Raw genomic sequence first — 15,355 nt, 5'->3', positions numbered from 1 at the left:
AACCCCCATTCAGGCGCTTGGGTTCTGTTATGATTACCTTAAGTACACTTTCTGTGTTTAGTCGCTCAGTCCTGTCCGACTCTTTGAGACCCTCTGGACTGTAGCCCACTGGGCTCCTGTCCACAGGATTTTCCGCACAAGAATACTGGAGTGGGTTGCCATTTCCTTCTCCAAGCAATCTTCCAGACCCAGGGATCACCGGCATCTCTTGTGGCTCCTGCACTGCAGGCGGATTCTTTACCTCTGAGACACTGGCTTCCCTTTAAGTGCACTACCAGCTCCAAATTCCTCTGCTGTGACCTGCTTAGGGTGGGGTCTGGTTTGCCAGAGGGTTTTTCTCAATGTTCTTGCTCCACCCTCAGTTTTAGGCTTTCTCTGTACACCTGACCCAGTGTCTCTCTAAACTCTTAGCACTCCCCAAGGGTAGGGGATAGACTGCTGTTGCTTTACGTGCTTGGAGGAATGGGGGCAGATGGGGAAGTTCTCTGTTATCCTGGCCTAGTCTCAACTGACCTGTTCAAAATTGGAAAAGGAGTACGTGAAGGCTGTATACTTGTCACCCTGCTTATTTAACTTATATGCAGAATACATCATTCGAAATGCCAGGCTGGACACATCACAAGGTGGAATCAAGACTGCCAGGAGAAATATCAAAAACCTCAGATATGCAGATGATACCACTCTAATGGCAGAAAGCAAAGAGGAACTAAAGAGCCTCTTGATGAAAGTGAGAAAGTGAAAAGGCTGGCTTCAAACTCAACATTCAAAAAACTAAGATCAAGGCATTCAGTCCCATCACTGCATAGCGAATAGATGGAGGAAAAAGTGGAAACAGTGACAAATTTTATTTTCTTGGGCTCCAAAAATCACTGTGGACAGTGACTGCAGCCATTAAGACGCTTGCTCCTTGGAAAAAAAGCTATCACAAACCTAGACGGCGTATTAAAAACCAGACATCACACTGCAGACAAAGGTCCATATAGTCAAAGCTGTGGTTTTTCCAGTAGTCTCATATAGATATGAAAGCTGGACCAGAAAGAAGGCTGAGCGTCAAAGAATTGATGCTTTTGAATTGTGATGCTGGAGAAGATCTTGAGAGCCCCCTGGACACCAATGAGATCAAACTAAAGGAGTCAATCCTAAAGGAAATTCTGAATATTCAATGGAAGGACTGATGCTGAAGCTCCAATTCTTTGGCCACCTGATGCCAAGAGCCAACTTATTGGAAAAGACTCTGATGTTGGGAAAGACTGAGGGCAGGAGGAGAAGGGGACGACAGAGGATGAGATGGTTGGATGGCATCACCGACGTGATGGACATGAATTTGAGTAAGCTCCGGGAGATAGTGAAGGACAGGGATGTCTGGTTCTGGTGTGCTGCAGTCCATGGGGTTGCGGAGTCACACATGACCTAGCAACTGAACAAGTCTCAGTCTCAGGAAGTGAGGCTTTCTCCCAGTAGTAGGCAAACTAATGATCTGAACCTGGGAAAGTTTTCTGCCCTTCCCTCAGGGTTTATGGATTTTCTTTTTCTTTTCACTTCTCCCACCCATAATGGAAAAATTGGGTTTATTCCCTTACCCAGGTTGCTTAAAGCTTTTTTCCACAAGGATGAATGGTCCAGGCAGGCCTGTACCACCTAGAGAGGTATTCTCTATATCCCTTGCTTCCTAATCTTTCTCATAAGCAACTCTTGGAGGTCCTTGGAGAAAAGCCTAAAAGTGGGTGTTACCTATCCTTGTTTTGCAGCTCCCAAGGGGTCATTCCTTGCTAGCCTAACATTTAGACTTTGGCAATTCATTAGAAATTTAGCTAAATTCTTTTTTCCCCCGTAGTAAAGCCCTACTTTCTTCCTGTGCTCTGCTACAGGTGAGCCATGCCCACATCCCACTTCTAATGCATTGAGAGAAGTTATGATTTTTTATATACTATAGCTTATTCTTGTTTCACAGTGGAAGCAATATGCTCTCCAGCTTTCTACATCCTAAAAGGAAGCCAGAAATCACTCCATGAGTTCAAATATTACCTATATATATATGTAGAACTTCTAAATTTATATTTCTAGTCTGGACCTCTCTTCTGGACTCCAGACCATATATATCCAACTACCTGCTGGACAAGTCTACTTGTATGATTTGCCAGACAGATTCTAAGGTGGCCCCCATGGTCTCCACATTCTGGTGTATATGCCTTTGTGTGGGTGTTAGAGGGATCTGTAGCTTGCTTCTGCTGCTAAGTCACTTCAGTCGTGTCCAACTCTGTGCGACCCCATAGACGGCAGCCCACCAGGCCCCTCCGTCCCTGGGATTCTCCAGGCAAGAACACTGGAGTGGGTTGTCATTTCCTTCTCCAATGCATTCTAGCCATCAGAATAAGGCAAAGATGGTGGAATGTTATTTCCTGTGATTACGTCACGTTTTATAGCAAAGGAATAGGGTATCACCCCTGATTATGTTATATAAGGCCCTGTCTTGCCAGCTGACTCATTCTAATTCTCTTGCTGAACTTAAAGAAGCAAGCTGCCATACTGTGAGTTGCAAACTGCAGGTGATCTCTAAGAACTGAAGGTGGACGCCTGTCAAAAAAGAAGTTCTCAGTTCTACAGCTGCAACAAAATGAATGCTGCCAACAAACTGAGTGAGCTTAGAAGTGAATTCTTCTCTGTCCTAGTCTCCAGATAAAAAGGCAGCCCTAGCCAACATCTTGATGAAGCTTGTGAAACTCTGAAGCAGAGAACCCAACTAAGAAGTGCCTGACCCTCCAGAAATTATGAGATAATCAATACATGTTGTTTTAAGCCACTGTATTTGTAGTGATTTGTTCTGCAACACAGAAAACTAATACAGATAGTACCATAAACTCAACATGCCCAAAAGCCAAATTCCTGCAACATCCCCCCAAAAACAAAGAAAAAGTTCCAGTATTGTCCATCTCAATAAATGGCAACTCCATTATTACAGTTATTCAAGTCAAAAACTGTAGAGTCAATCTTAACTCCTTTTTCCTCTGAACCCACATCCAATCCCAAAGCAAACACTGTTGGCTTTACAATCAAATTACACCCAGAGTCTACCTTTATCTCACCACCACCGCGTTCACCTTAGTCTGAGCCACAACTGTCTTTCATGCACGTTTAGTGTCTTTAACAGCCTCCTAACTGGTTTTCCTACTTCTACTCCACAGAGCAGAGAGAATGATCCTATTAAAATATCAGTCAGATTACATTTTTACTTACACTACTCCAAAAGTTCCTCATCTTACCGAGATTAAAAGGCAAACATCTTATAGTAGTATGCAAGGCCTGCGTTATCTGGCATTCTTCCCTCCCAACCCAACCTCTCCACCTCGCCTGTGTCACCTGCCTCTCCCACCACAGTGGCTGCCCTGCTATCCCTTAACCATGCCAAATGCAGTTCAGTCTCTGAGTTCACAGTTGTTGGTCCATATAATTAAAGAGATATTTCCACACATAGGACTTCTCTGTCCAGCTTATATCAGACGGCAAGTCCCCATCCCCATTAACAATCCCCTATCCCTCCTAAGAGGAGAGTGAAAAAGTTGGCTTAAAGCTCAACATTCAGAAAACGAAGATCATGGCATCTGGTTCCATCACTTCATGGGAAATAGATGGGGAAACAGTGGAAACAGTGTCAGACTTCATTTTTTTGGGCTCCAAAATCACTGCAGATGGTGACTGCAGTCATGAAATTAAAAGATACTTACTCCTCGGAAGGAAAGTTACGATCAACCTAGATAGCATATTCAAAAGCAGAGACATTACTTTGCCAACAAAGGTCCGTCTAGTCAAGGCTATGGTTTTTCCAGTGGTCATGTATGGATGTGAGAGTTGGACTGTGAAGAAAGCTGAGCGCCAAAGAATTGATGCTTTTGAACTGTGGTGTTGGAGAAGACTCTTGAGAGTCCCTTGGACTGCAAGGAGATCCAACCAGTCCATTCTAAAGGAGATCAGTCCTGGGTGTTCTTTGGAAGGAATGATGCTAAAGCTGAAACTCCAGTACTTTGGCCACCTCATGTGAAGAGCTGACTCACTGGAAAAGACCCTGATGCTGGGAGCGACTGGGGGCAGGAGGAGAAGGGGACGACAGAGGATGAGATGACTGGATGGCATCACCGACTCGATGGACATGAGTTTGAGTGAACTCCGAGAGTTGGTGATAGACAGGGAGGCCTGGTGTGCTGCGATTCATGGGGTCACAAAGAGTCGGACACGACTGACCGACTGAACTGAACTGATCCCTCTTATCCTGCTCTATCAGCCTCACAGCACATATTACCAACTAATATGTTTTATTCTCTCCAATACTAGAATATATGTTCCATGAGAACTGAAACCTTTGTTCACTGCTATATCCCCACCTTATACTGAATTACTGAATAATTACTGTATTAGATACTTTTTCCTCACAGAATTTAAAGTCTAATAAAGCAGGCAAGCAACAATAATTTGGATACAAAGTCATTATTTTTAAAAATCACTATAAAACTATTCAAGATCTAGAAGTGTACTTATTCTATCTCTGTAAAAGCGCTTCTAAGGAAACTTGGAAAACATTCACATCTAACCAAAATTACTGAAATGTGTAAGTAAGTAAACTGAATTAAAACATCTGTGACAGGCTCTACTAACAGAAAGGTAACTGAAAAACTCTATCACTGTTTTTCCAGCCCTACATGGAGACAATATTGTTATTCTTCACAGATATAGCCAAATAATAGAGAAGAATAAATCAAGCCTGAAGGATTAATCCTTTAGATGCTTAGTTTTCCCACTTTTTCATCTGTTTTATATTCTGAAAAATTATTGGGGAACTTTCATTTATGTCAGCTTTTCATCTAATACTTACATTTAAGATTTAAATGATATTTAAAAAATATTTGATAGTTCATTTTAAAATAACAATCATAAATCCACTACACATTAACATAATATTTTAATTAATAAAACTAAATATTTCCCCCCAAGGTTAGTGAGAGAAATGACATTGTTTTACACTTCTGTGTTATCTCCTTAATGTTTGAGTTAATAGAAAATGCCTGAATTCTCTTTATCTGCTGCTACATTAAATATATGCCACATGTTGTTTTGGTGGAGGTATATGAAGAAAGATGCATGGATCAGACAATCTGAAATTTTAAAAACACAGTGGATAAGAATCTGCGTGCCAGTGCAGAGGACACAGGTTCAATCCCTGGTCTGGGAAGATCCCATATGCCATGGGGCAACTAAGCCTGTGCACCACAATTACTGAAGCCAGAGCTCTAGAGCCCACCAGCTACAACTACTGAGCCCATGAGCTGTACCAACTGAAGCCTGCACGCCCTAGAGCCTGTGCTCTGCAACAAGAGAAACCACTGCAATGAGAAGCTCATGTACCACAACCTACTGCTGCTGCTAAGTCGCTTCAGTCGTGTCTGACTCTGTGCGACCCCATAGACGGCAGCCCAACAGGCTCTGCCATCCCTGGGATTCACCAGGCAAGAAGATTGGAGTGGGTTGCCATTTCCTTCTCCAACGCATGAAAGGGAAAAGTGAAAGTGAAGTCGCTCAGTCGTGTCCGACTCTTTGCGACCCCATGGACTGCAGCCCACCAAGCTCCTTTGTCCATGGGATTTTCCAGGCAGGAGTACTGGAGTGGGTGGCCATTGCCTTCTCCAACCACAACCTAAGTAGTCACTAAATCTCCACAACTAGAGAAAGGCCCATGCAGCAATGAAGACCCAACACAATCAAAAATAAATAAACTAATTTTTAAAATATCATTAATTCTTGGGACTTCTCTGGTGGACCAGTGGTTAAAATTCTGTGCTTCCACTGCACAGGGCACTGGTTCAACCCGTGATCGGGGAACTAAGGATCCTGCCTACCATGCAGCCAAAAAAAATTTTTTTTTAACTTAAAAATTAAAGCAAAAAAATCATCAGTTCTGCAATGTACATGTATATCAATTTAAATTATCAAATGAATATACCTATTTTCCATTAAGCAAAAATATTTTAACAATCATGTACCACATGAAATTTATCAGTATCTCAAGTTCTGAGAAATACATACATATTAAAACAACACTAAGTATATTTTGTAGAAAAGATAATAAAACTGAATCATCTTGACAACATATGTAAATATTCCTTCCTTCCATACATTTCAACATTTTAGTTTTTCTCTATTGCTTATTTTTTTGAATGTTAGTAATTATTGACTTGAAACAACAGATTCATCTGCAATAACAAACACTGCTAACTGGCTCAATATTTTGGCTGGTTCCTGCCTTACCTGTTGAGCAATATGAGAAATATGAGCTGCCTGAACTGTGGAACCAGATTGAGGTGCTGTCTCTGAAGTGTTACTCTTGTGAGAATCTTCCATAATCAACTGTAAGGAGAAAAAAAAAATCAGTTAAAAGATGCTAACTTCATTTTCAAGAAATCTTGTGACATTTCTCTTCTTAACATGCATACTTTTTCACAAGAATAAAACAGAGCTTTTTTGTTTTGAAGAAACAAAACAAAACTAAAGGCTTAGTTCAGTTTATCCAGACTCATGTTCCTATACCTCTGCTCTTGGGTGTATAGTGACCTAATGATAAAATCTTTTAAAATGGCAAATAAAAAGTGCTATAGAATATAACTTGGTTGCCTCCATGGAAGACAACTGGTAGCTATGGTATAGAAAGAGAATAAAGATTTTCCTTGCATATTCTTTTAATTTTTTTTGAGTTTTGACCCATATGATCATGTTTAAATTTAATAAATGGTATACAAACATAAATTATTATGACTACGTTTTCAAATGCTATCCCACTCAAGAAGTGTGACAGGACTTCCCTGGAAGTCCCGTGATTAAGAATCCGCCTGCCAATGCAGCGGACACGGTCTAGAAAGACTGCACACGCCATGGAGCAACTAGGCCCGTGTGCTACCACTACGGATCCCGGGCTCTGCTCTGCAACAAGAAGCCACTGCAAGAAGCCTGTGCCCATAACGAAGAGCAGCGCCCCCGCCCACACCCGTCAGCAACAGAGAAAGCCTACATGCAGTAACGAGACTCAGTACATACAACCGAAACTAAATATTAGGTAAATGTTTTTTTAAAAAGTATGATATGCAGGAACACAAGCATTCTTTTCTGCAGTCTAGGGAACAGTTTCTAATTGGATACACAGTTTAATACAGAGAATTTATTGAGCAAAGGTTGAACAGAATAAATGAATGAAATCATACCTAAGGACTTTCTAAAGATCTAGATGATCTAATCAACTGCAGGACATGCAGGCTGGATAAGAATGAGAATAAGTGGGTTATGAGAGATGGAATATGTCAAGTAGAACTACTTAGAGACTGGTAGAAGTTTTAGGCGAGAAGGCAATGGCACCCCACTCCAGTACTCTTGCCTGGAAAATCCCATGGATGGAGGAGCCTGGTAGGCTGCAGTCCATGGGGTCGCTACGAGTCGGGCACGACTGAGCAACTTCACTGTCACTTTTCACTTTCCTGCATTGGGGAAGGAAATGGCAACCCACTCCAGTGTTCTTGCCTGGAGAATCCCAGAGATGGAGGAGCCTGGTGGCTTCCATCTATGGGGTTGAACAGAGTCGGACACGACTGAAGCGACTTAGCAGCAGCAGCAGCAGAAGTTTTAGGCAGAATTTATAGGTTTTATAATCATTTTGAAAGACATAAAAAGAGAAAAGGCTGGGCAGCAAAAAATGAAAAGATACTCAATTTCATTAAGTATTAGAGAAATACAAATCAAAACTACAATAAGATACCACTTCACATCCATTATGATGGCTAATATTTATTAAAAAACAGAAAACAAGGGTTAGCAAGGATGTGGGGAAACTGAACATTTGTGCACTGTAGTTGGGAATGTAGAATGGTGCAATCACTAGGAAGAACATGGTAGTAACTCAAAAAATTAAAGACAGAATTACTATATGATCCAGCAATCCCATATTTGTGCCTCTATCCAAAGAATTGAAAGCAGGGTCTTACAGAGATATTTGTACAGCCCTGTACATGGCAGAATACAGCCCTGTATACAGTAGCCAAAAGGCAGAAGCAACTAAAATGTTCATCAATGGATGAATGAATAAACAAAATGTGATACACGTACACAATGGTATATTACTCGGCTTTAAAAAGGAAGGAAATTGCGATACATGCTACAATATAAATGGACTTTAAGGACATAATGCTAAGTGAAATAAACCAGTGCCCAAAAGACAAATATTGAATGCTTTCACATATTTAAGTTACTTAGGAATAATCAAACCCATAGAAACAAAGAATGGTGGTTAATAGGGATGGGAGGGAGAGATGGAGAGTTGTTGTTTAATGGTATGAAAAAGCTCTGTAGATTGGCTGCAAAACAACGTAATGTACTGAACACTACTGAATTGTATACTTCAAAATACTTATGATACATCTTATTTTATGTGTATTTTTCCATAATTCAAAGAATTTTTAAAGAGAGAGAATTCCCTGATGGTCCTGTGTTTAGGATTTGGCACTTTCAATGCTGGGGCCCAGGTTCAATCCCTGGTCAGGGAACTAAGATCCCACAAGTCATGCAGCCCAATTGATTAAAAAATTAAAATAAACATAACAAAATCGTTTCCACAAGATATATTCTAAAAAGGAGAATTACTTGGTTAAGCAGTATGAATATTTAAAGCTTTCTGAAAGAACTATAGTCCACTAGAAGCACATGAGAAAGCAATGGGAATTTTTTAAAGTCATTACAACACAATAGATGGAAAATGGTACACTGTCATACATTTTTAAAATTCTCCATTAATTGCGTGAGCTCTGTTTATATTATTTGTCCACTCATCAGATCTTAGTGTTGTCCCTATTACCCTGTATTATTTCTTCATATAAACTTTTTCTATCATGTTAATACAAATACTATTCCAATTTGACTTTATTATGATTACTTCAAAATTCTGACAAGTTCATCTGGTGCTTCCCTGTTGTTTCTGGAACTGCTTTTGAAGCTACATATGGACTCTTCTTTAGGAAGAATGCAGTGATTTTTAATCTACACTAAGAGAAGTAGTAATCCCACAGATTAAACATAGAGATAGCATCAAAGATGGAATTTTATACTTTCTACATATTATTGCTACTGAAAATGCCTTTTTAAACATGCCATTTCAGAAAACACAAGAATATAGAGCAGAAAACAAAGAGAATAAAATAGTTAAGAATAAACTTACCTAAGAAGACAAAAGAGCTGTATACAGAAAGCTGTTAAGACACTGATGAAAGAAATCAAAGCCAACACAAACCATGGAGAGATATACCATGTTCCTGGGGATGAGGAGTCAACACTGTGAAAATGCCTCTATTACCAAAAGAAATCAACAGATTCAATGCAGTCTCTACCAAATTACCAATGGCATTTTTCACAGAGCTGCAACAAAAAATTTCACAATTCATAGGTAAACACAAAAGTTCCCGAATAGCCAAAGCAATCTTGAGAAAGAATAATGGAGCTAGAGGAATCACCCTTCTTGACTTCAGACTATACGACAAAGCTACCATCATCAAGAAAGTATGGTAGTGGCACAAAAACAGAAACACAGACCAATGGAAGAACAAAGAAGGCCCAGAGATAAACCCATGCACCTATGGGCACCTTATCTTTGGCAAAGGAGGCAAGACTATACAATGAAGAAAAGACAGTCTCTTCAATAAGCAGTGCTAGGAAAACTGGACAGCTACATGTAAAAGACTGGAATTAGAACACTTCCTAACACCAACACAAAGATAAACTCAAAATGGATTAAAGACCTAAATGTAAGACCAGAAACTATAAAACTTTGGAGAAAAACATAGGCACAACACCCTCTGACATAAATCATAAAAAGGTTTTCTATGAACCACCTCCTAGAGTAATGGAAATAAAAACAAAAATAAACAAATGGGACCTAATTAAACTTAAAAGCTTTTGCACAGCAAAGGAAACCATAAACAACATTAAAAGGCAACCCTCAGAATAGGAGAGTGAAGTGAAGTTGCTCAGTCATGTCCAACTCTTTGCGACCCCATGGGCTGTACCCTACCAGGCTCCTCCGTCCATGGGATTCTCCAGGCAAGAATACTGGAGTGGGTTACCATTTCCTTCCCCAGGGTATCTTCCAGACCCAGGGATTGAACCCAGGTCTCCCACATTGGAAGCAGACGCTTTAACCTCTGAGCCACCAAATGAAGCAACTGACAAAAGATTAAACTCCAAAATATACAAGCAGCTCAATATCAGAAAAGCAAACAACCCAATTAAAAAATGGTCAGAAGACCTAAACAGACATTTCTCCAAAGAGGACACACAAATGGCTAATAAGCACATGAAAAAATGCTCAACATCTCTGATTATTAGAGAAATGCAAGTCAAAACTACAATGAGCTATCACTTCACACCAGTCAGAAAGGCCATCATCAAAAATATACAAACAATAAATTCTGGAGAGGGTGTGGAGAAAAGGGAACCCTCTTGCACTGCTGGAATGTAAACTGATACAGCCACTAAGGAGAACGGTATGGAGATTTCTTGAAAAACTAGGAATAAGACTATCATATGACCCAAATAATCATGATGGTGTGATCACTCACCCAGAGCCAAACATCCTGGACTGTGAAGTCAAGTGGGCCTTAGGAAGCATCACTACAAGCAAAGCTAGTGGAGGTGATGGAATTCCAGTGGAGCTATTTCAAACCCTGAAAGACGATGACATGAAAGTCCTGCACTCAATATGTCAGCAAATTTGGAAAACTCAGAGTGGCCACAGGACTGGAAAAGGTCAGTTTTCATTCCAATCCCAAAGAAAGGCAATGCCAAAGAATGTTCAAACTACTGCACAACTGTACTCAACTCACACGCTAGTAAATACTTAAAATTCTCCAAGCCAGGCTTCAGCAGTACATGAACTGTCAACTTCCAGATGTTCAAGCTGGTTTTAGAAAAGGCAGAGGAACCAGAGATCAAATTGCCAACATCTGCTGGATCATCGAAAAATCAAGAGAGTTCCAGAAAAACATCTATTTCTGCTTTACTGACTATGCCAAAGCCTTTGACTGTGTGGATCACAACAGACTACGGAAAATTCTGAAAGAGACGGGAATACCAGACCACCTGACCTGCCTCTTGAGAAACCTATATGCAGGTCAGGAAGCAAGAGTTAAAACTGGACATGGAACAACAGACTGGTTCCAAATAGGAAAAGGAGTACATCAAGGCTGTATATTGTCACCCTGCTTATCTAACTTATATGCAGAGTACATCATGAGAAACGCTGGGTTGGAGGAAGCACAAGCTGGAATCAAGGATTGCCGGGAGAAATATCAATAACCTCAGATAGGCAGATGACACCACCCTTATGGTAGAAAGTGAAGAAGAACTAAAGAGCCTCTTGATGAAAGTGAAAGAGGAGTGAAAAAGTTGGCTTAAAGCTCAACATTCAGGAAACAAAGATCATGGCATCCGGTCCCCTCACTTCGTGGCAAATAGATGGGGAAACAGTGGCTGACTTTATTTTTCTGGGCTCCAAAATCACTGCAGATGGTGACTGCAGTCATGAAATTAAAAGACTCTTACTCTTTGTAAGGAAAGTTATGACCAACCTAGACAGTATATTCAAAAGCAGAGACATTACTTTGTCAACAAACGTCCGTCTAGTCAAGGCTATGGTTTTTCCAGCGGTCATGTAGGGACGTGAGAGTTGGACTATAAATAAAGCTGAGTGCCTAAGAATTGATGCTTTTGAACTGTGGTGTTGGAGAAGACTTGAGAGTCCCTTGGACTGCAAGGAGATCCAACCAGTCCATCCTAAAGGAGATCAGTCCTGGGTGTTCATTGGAAGGACTGATGTTGAAGCTCAAGCTCCAATACTTTGGCCACCTGATGCGAAGAGCTGACTCATTGGAAAAGACCCTGATGCTGGGAAACATTTGAGGGCAGGAGGAGAAGGGGATGACAGAGGATGAGATGGTTGGATGGCATCACCAACTCGATGGACATGGCTTTGGGTGGACTCAAGGAGTTCGTGATGGACAGGGAAGCCTGGCATGCTGCAGTTCATGGGGTCGCGAACTGTTGGACACAATTGTCCTACAGAACTCAACTGAACGGAAATGGAGGTTCAAAGAAATTGCTTCTATGGATCTCACCTAAGATGTGAATTTAAGATCTGAAGCCAAACTCTTTTAACCCAAAATCCATGTTCTTTCATTCTACACTGCCCCTCTTCCAGGAATACCTTCACCTCCCCAACTTATCCACCTGGCAAACTTAAGTTTCATCCCAAACCCAACTGCTCTGGGTCCTTCCTTCCTTGTTCCACTGTACCTTGTTATTTATAATGAGGTTACTTAACTTTCTAAACTCTGTTTACTGACATGTCTGTTTCCCTCAGTCTCAAGGTGCCTAAGAACAGGGCCTCTATCTCGTGAATGTATGCTCTGTGTGCAGCAGAGACCATCAGGTATGTGGTAAAACAGTAAACATCAACAAATACAGTATTATGAAGCGGGTCTTAAGTTTCTCCACCTGTAGATGATGGACAAGTCTGAGGACAAGAAGTGTATTGCTAAACATTTCCACAACTCAACTCATGATATCCCCTCAAAATTGCTATTAGTCATACTTATTTTGTTTCAGATCTTCCAATGTGCCTGCGATGCTTTCTCTCACCTTCCAGCTTTTATGTATGCTGTTTCCTCTGCCAGAAACACTATCCCTCCTCATGTGACCTATTCCTATGAGTTAGTCTTACAGGGAAACTTTCCTGCCTCCCTTAGACTGGTCTAGATGAAGTCCAGAAGCTTTGGCTGTATCCCCATGGCACAAGTTTCCTCTACCTTTCATGGCACTCATCACAGAATTGAAATGACCTGTTTTCTGTCTCCCTACCAGAAGGCAAGCTCTAGGGAGTCAAAGACCACATCCTACTCCCAAAATAATACCTTGCACTTACTACTATGCAATAAAACGTGTTTAGTTGGGTTTACCTACATAAAACTGATGGAAACAATGATATCTTCAAATACCTTATCAAACAAGATATCTTCAGAAAATTACTTCAACCCAGCTTTAGAAACAGGAAAATTCAGGCACAAGAGAACACCCTATTTTAAGAGCTGAAAATTCAGTAGTATCAATATAAATAAATGGGATGACATGTGAAGGGAAAAAAACATTTTGAAGGCACTACCACCTACTGGTGATATAGCAGGACTGCACAAACGTATCAGACAAATCTTAAAAGTTAACCGCAAATTCAATAGCACATATTCGGCTTTAAGAACACCGTACTGATTCTAATTGAGACAGAGAAAAACTGCATATTATACAGTCTATAGTAAAAACAGCATTTAAATAAAAAGGTATACATCTGTTCATAATGAAATTTTCGGGATAAAATGATTTTTGCAAACATAAGCAAATATACTTTGCTATGATAAAACAAACATCACAAAAGAGGCCAGTTTGGCGAAGATGCTTGCCAAATTTATGCTGAATTAAGCCTCAGAAACGGAAAGGATCCGGATGACTATTATTAGCCCATTACACCTCAAAAGTTGACAAAACAACTAGTCATTGACATCTACAATAAAAGTAGAGACCAAGCGGGATGCTCCACGGCGAAGTGGACGCTCTGAAATACCATGCTTAGTTTTGTGATACAGGCGGAAATAGAAGAGAACGTTTTCTCGGTTTGAATGTCTGTCCAGTTGGTAAACAGACGAGTTCTGTCACTCCACACTACCTTCCCATGACTGCTTCGTGTATGATTATTCTACCGTATGTCTGCCCACTCGACTGGAAGCTCCCGGATGGTAAGGGTTGGCTCTGCTCCAACAGCGAGCGGTCCGGGTCCCGCACCCCGAGGGCGCCGGGCACGCTCTACGGTCTTCGGCGAAGATAACCGGTCTCTGGCGGCGCTCGGCGGACGACGCGCGGAGGCCAAGGCCATGCTGCCCTCCCCACGGCTCCCGTCCCAACCCCGAGACCTTCGACAGAGGGCTCTCGCCTTGGGCCGCGGAGGCGGCTTCAGAGGCGAAAACCGCCCCGCGGCGGGAGGTCTTCGTTTTAATTTTCATTGGGCGACAGCAGGCGGGAGGGAGGGAGGAAAACACTGCCGACTAAAGGGGTGCAGCAGGCCAGGCAACGAGAACCGGAAGCGCGCCCCGCCGGGGGAGAGCGAGCAGCCCCTCCCCCTTCCGCCAGGCGCCCTCCGCACCCCTCCCCCACCGCAGCCGCCCCGCGCGACCCCCACCAGACGCGCGACCCGCCTCGGCGTCCCCGCGGGGGCCGTGTCCCCGCGCCCTCCTCTTGCCCGGGGACACGGAGCACGTCCCCACCCGCCTCCCCCGCCCCCTGCTTACCTGTGGCTGCTGCCTTGCCGCTGTCCGGGGCGGGGAACTTCCACTCCCCCCTCCCAGGTGGATCCGAATTCACTACCCACTTCCCCACCCCCTCACGCGGCGGGGGACGCGCCTCTTTCTTAGGGGTCAGGCGGGGCGGGGAGAATCAGTGTCACTTAACAGCCAACTGTCCTAAGCTACCGTTTCCTCGGCAGTCAGGGCCGCCACTGGCGGCATGATCTACACCAGGCCGGGGGCGGGGGAGTGAAGGGGGGTAAAACTGAGTAACAGAGCGTGGGGGGTGAGGTTAGGGCGGTCCTTCCGTGAGGGCGCCGTCCTACGTCACCACGTTGCGCACGTGACGCGCCGCCATCTTGTGCCGGGGTATCCCGGGATGGCGAGTTCGTGTCGCGAAGGTGTTATTCTGGCGAGAGTTGGGCGTGGCGTTACCTGCAGTTCCTTTCAGCTTCAGGAGCTCTGTCTTCACTACTCCCAGACGTCTGTTTTCAGAGGCCAGCACCCGCTCGGGGGCTCGCTCGGGGGCTCAAGAGGCCGCTCGGCCTGAGGCAGTTTTCTTCGGTTCGTGGCGTCAGTCTCAGCTCAGCTCCTACTTGGTGCGGCCCAGAGCTGACGTCCCGGCTTTGACCCACGTCTGACCTGCCGCCTGTTGTAGACAGAGTGACTTGAAGCCTGAAGGCTTGTCCTCAGTTTTTCTTACCACCCAAACTAATGTTAATCCCATAAAACTGCGTTAAGAGTTGTATCTTTAATCACACATGAAAGGATTAAAAGCCCACAAGGTGTCGGTAGGGTGTGTTAGAGTGTCACGCTGAAGCACAGATTTAGCCCACTTAAACTAGAGAAAAGTTACAGTAAATTTCCTGGCGGTGCAATGGTTAGCATCACGCGCTTCCACTGCAGGGGAAGCAAGGTTCCATCTCTGGTCTGGGACCTAAGATCGCGCAAGC

The 15,355-nt window shown here is 42.9% G+C and overlaps 1 protein-coding gene across 7 annotated transcripts in view; it reads right to left on the bottom strand.

Annotated features, from left to right (window-relative positions):
* ATF1 (activating transcription factor 1) overlaps window positions 1–14,668 on the bottom strand; it is a 65,427-nt gene extending 50,759 nt beyond the window's left edge. Inside the window, exons 1-2 of one of the 7 annotated variants that reach the window (XM_070370771.1) lie at window positions 14,409–14,668; window positions 6,295–6,393 (exon numbers count right to left, since the gene is read on the bottom strand). In XM_070370771.1, coding sequence (XP_070226872.1) covers window positions 6,295–6,387 — 93 coding nt within the window. In that variant the 5' untranslated portion in view covers window positions 6,388–6,393; window positions 14,409–14,668. The other 6 variants (XM_070370774.1, XM_070370770.1, XM_070370773.1 and 3 more) reach the window with 6 other exon arrangements.
* Window positions 14,669–15,355: the final 687 nt, after the last annotated feature.

This window comes from Bos mutus, chromosome 5, assembly GCF_027580195.1.
Source record: "Bos mutus isolate GX-2022 chromosome 5, NWIPB_WYAK_1.1, whole genome shotgun sequence".
Taxonomy (NCBI): Eukaryota; Metazoa; Chordata; class Mammalia; order Artiodactyla; family Bovidae; genus Bos; species Bos mutus.
This window is presented reverse-complemented; position numbering and strand designations above follow the sequence as displayed.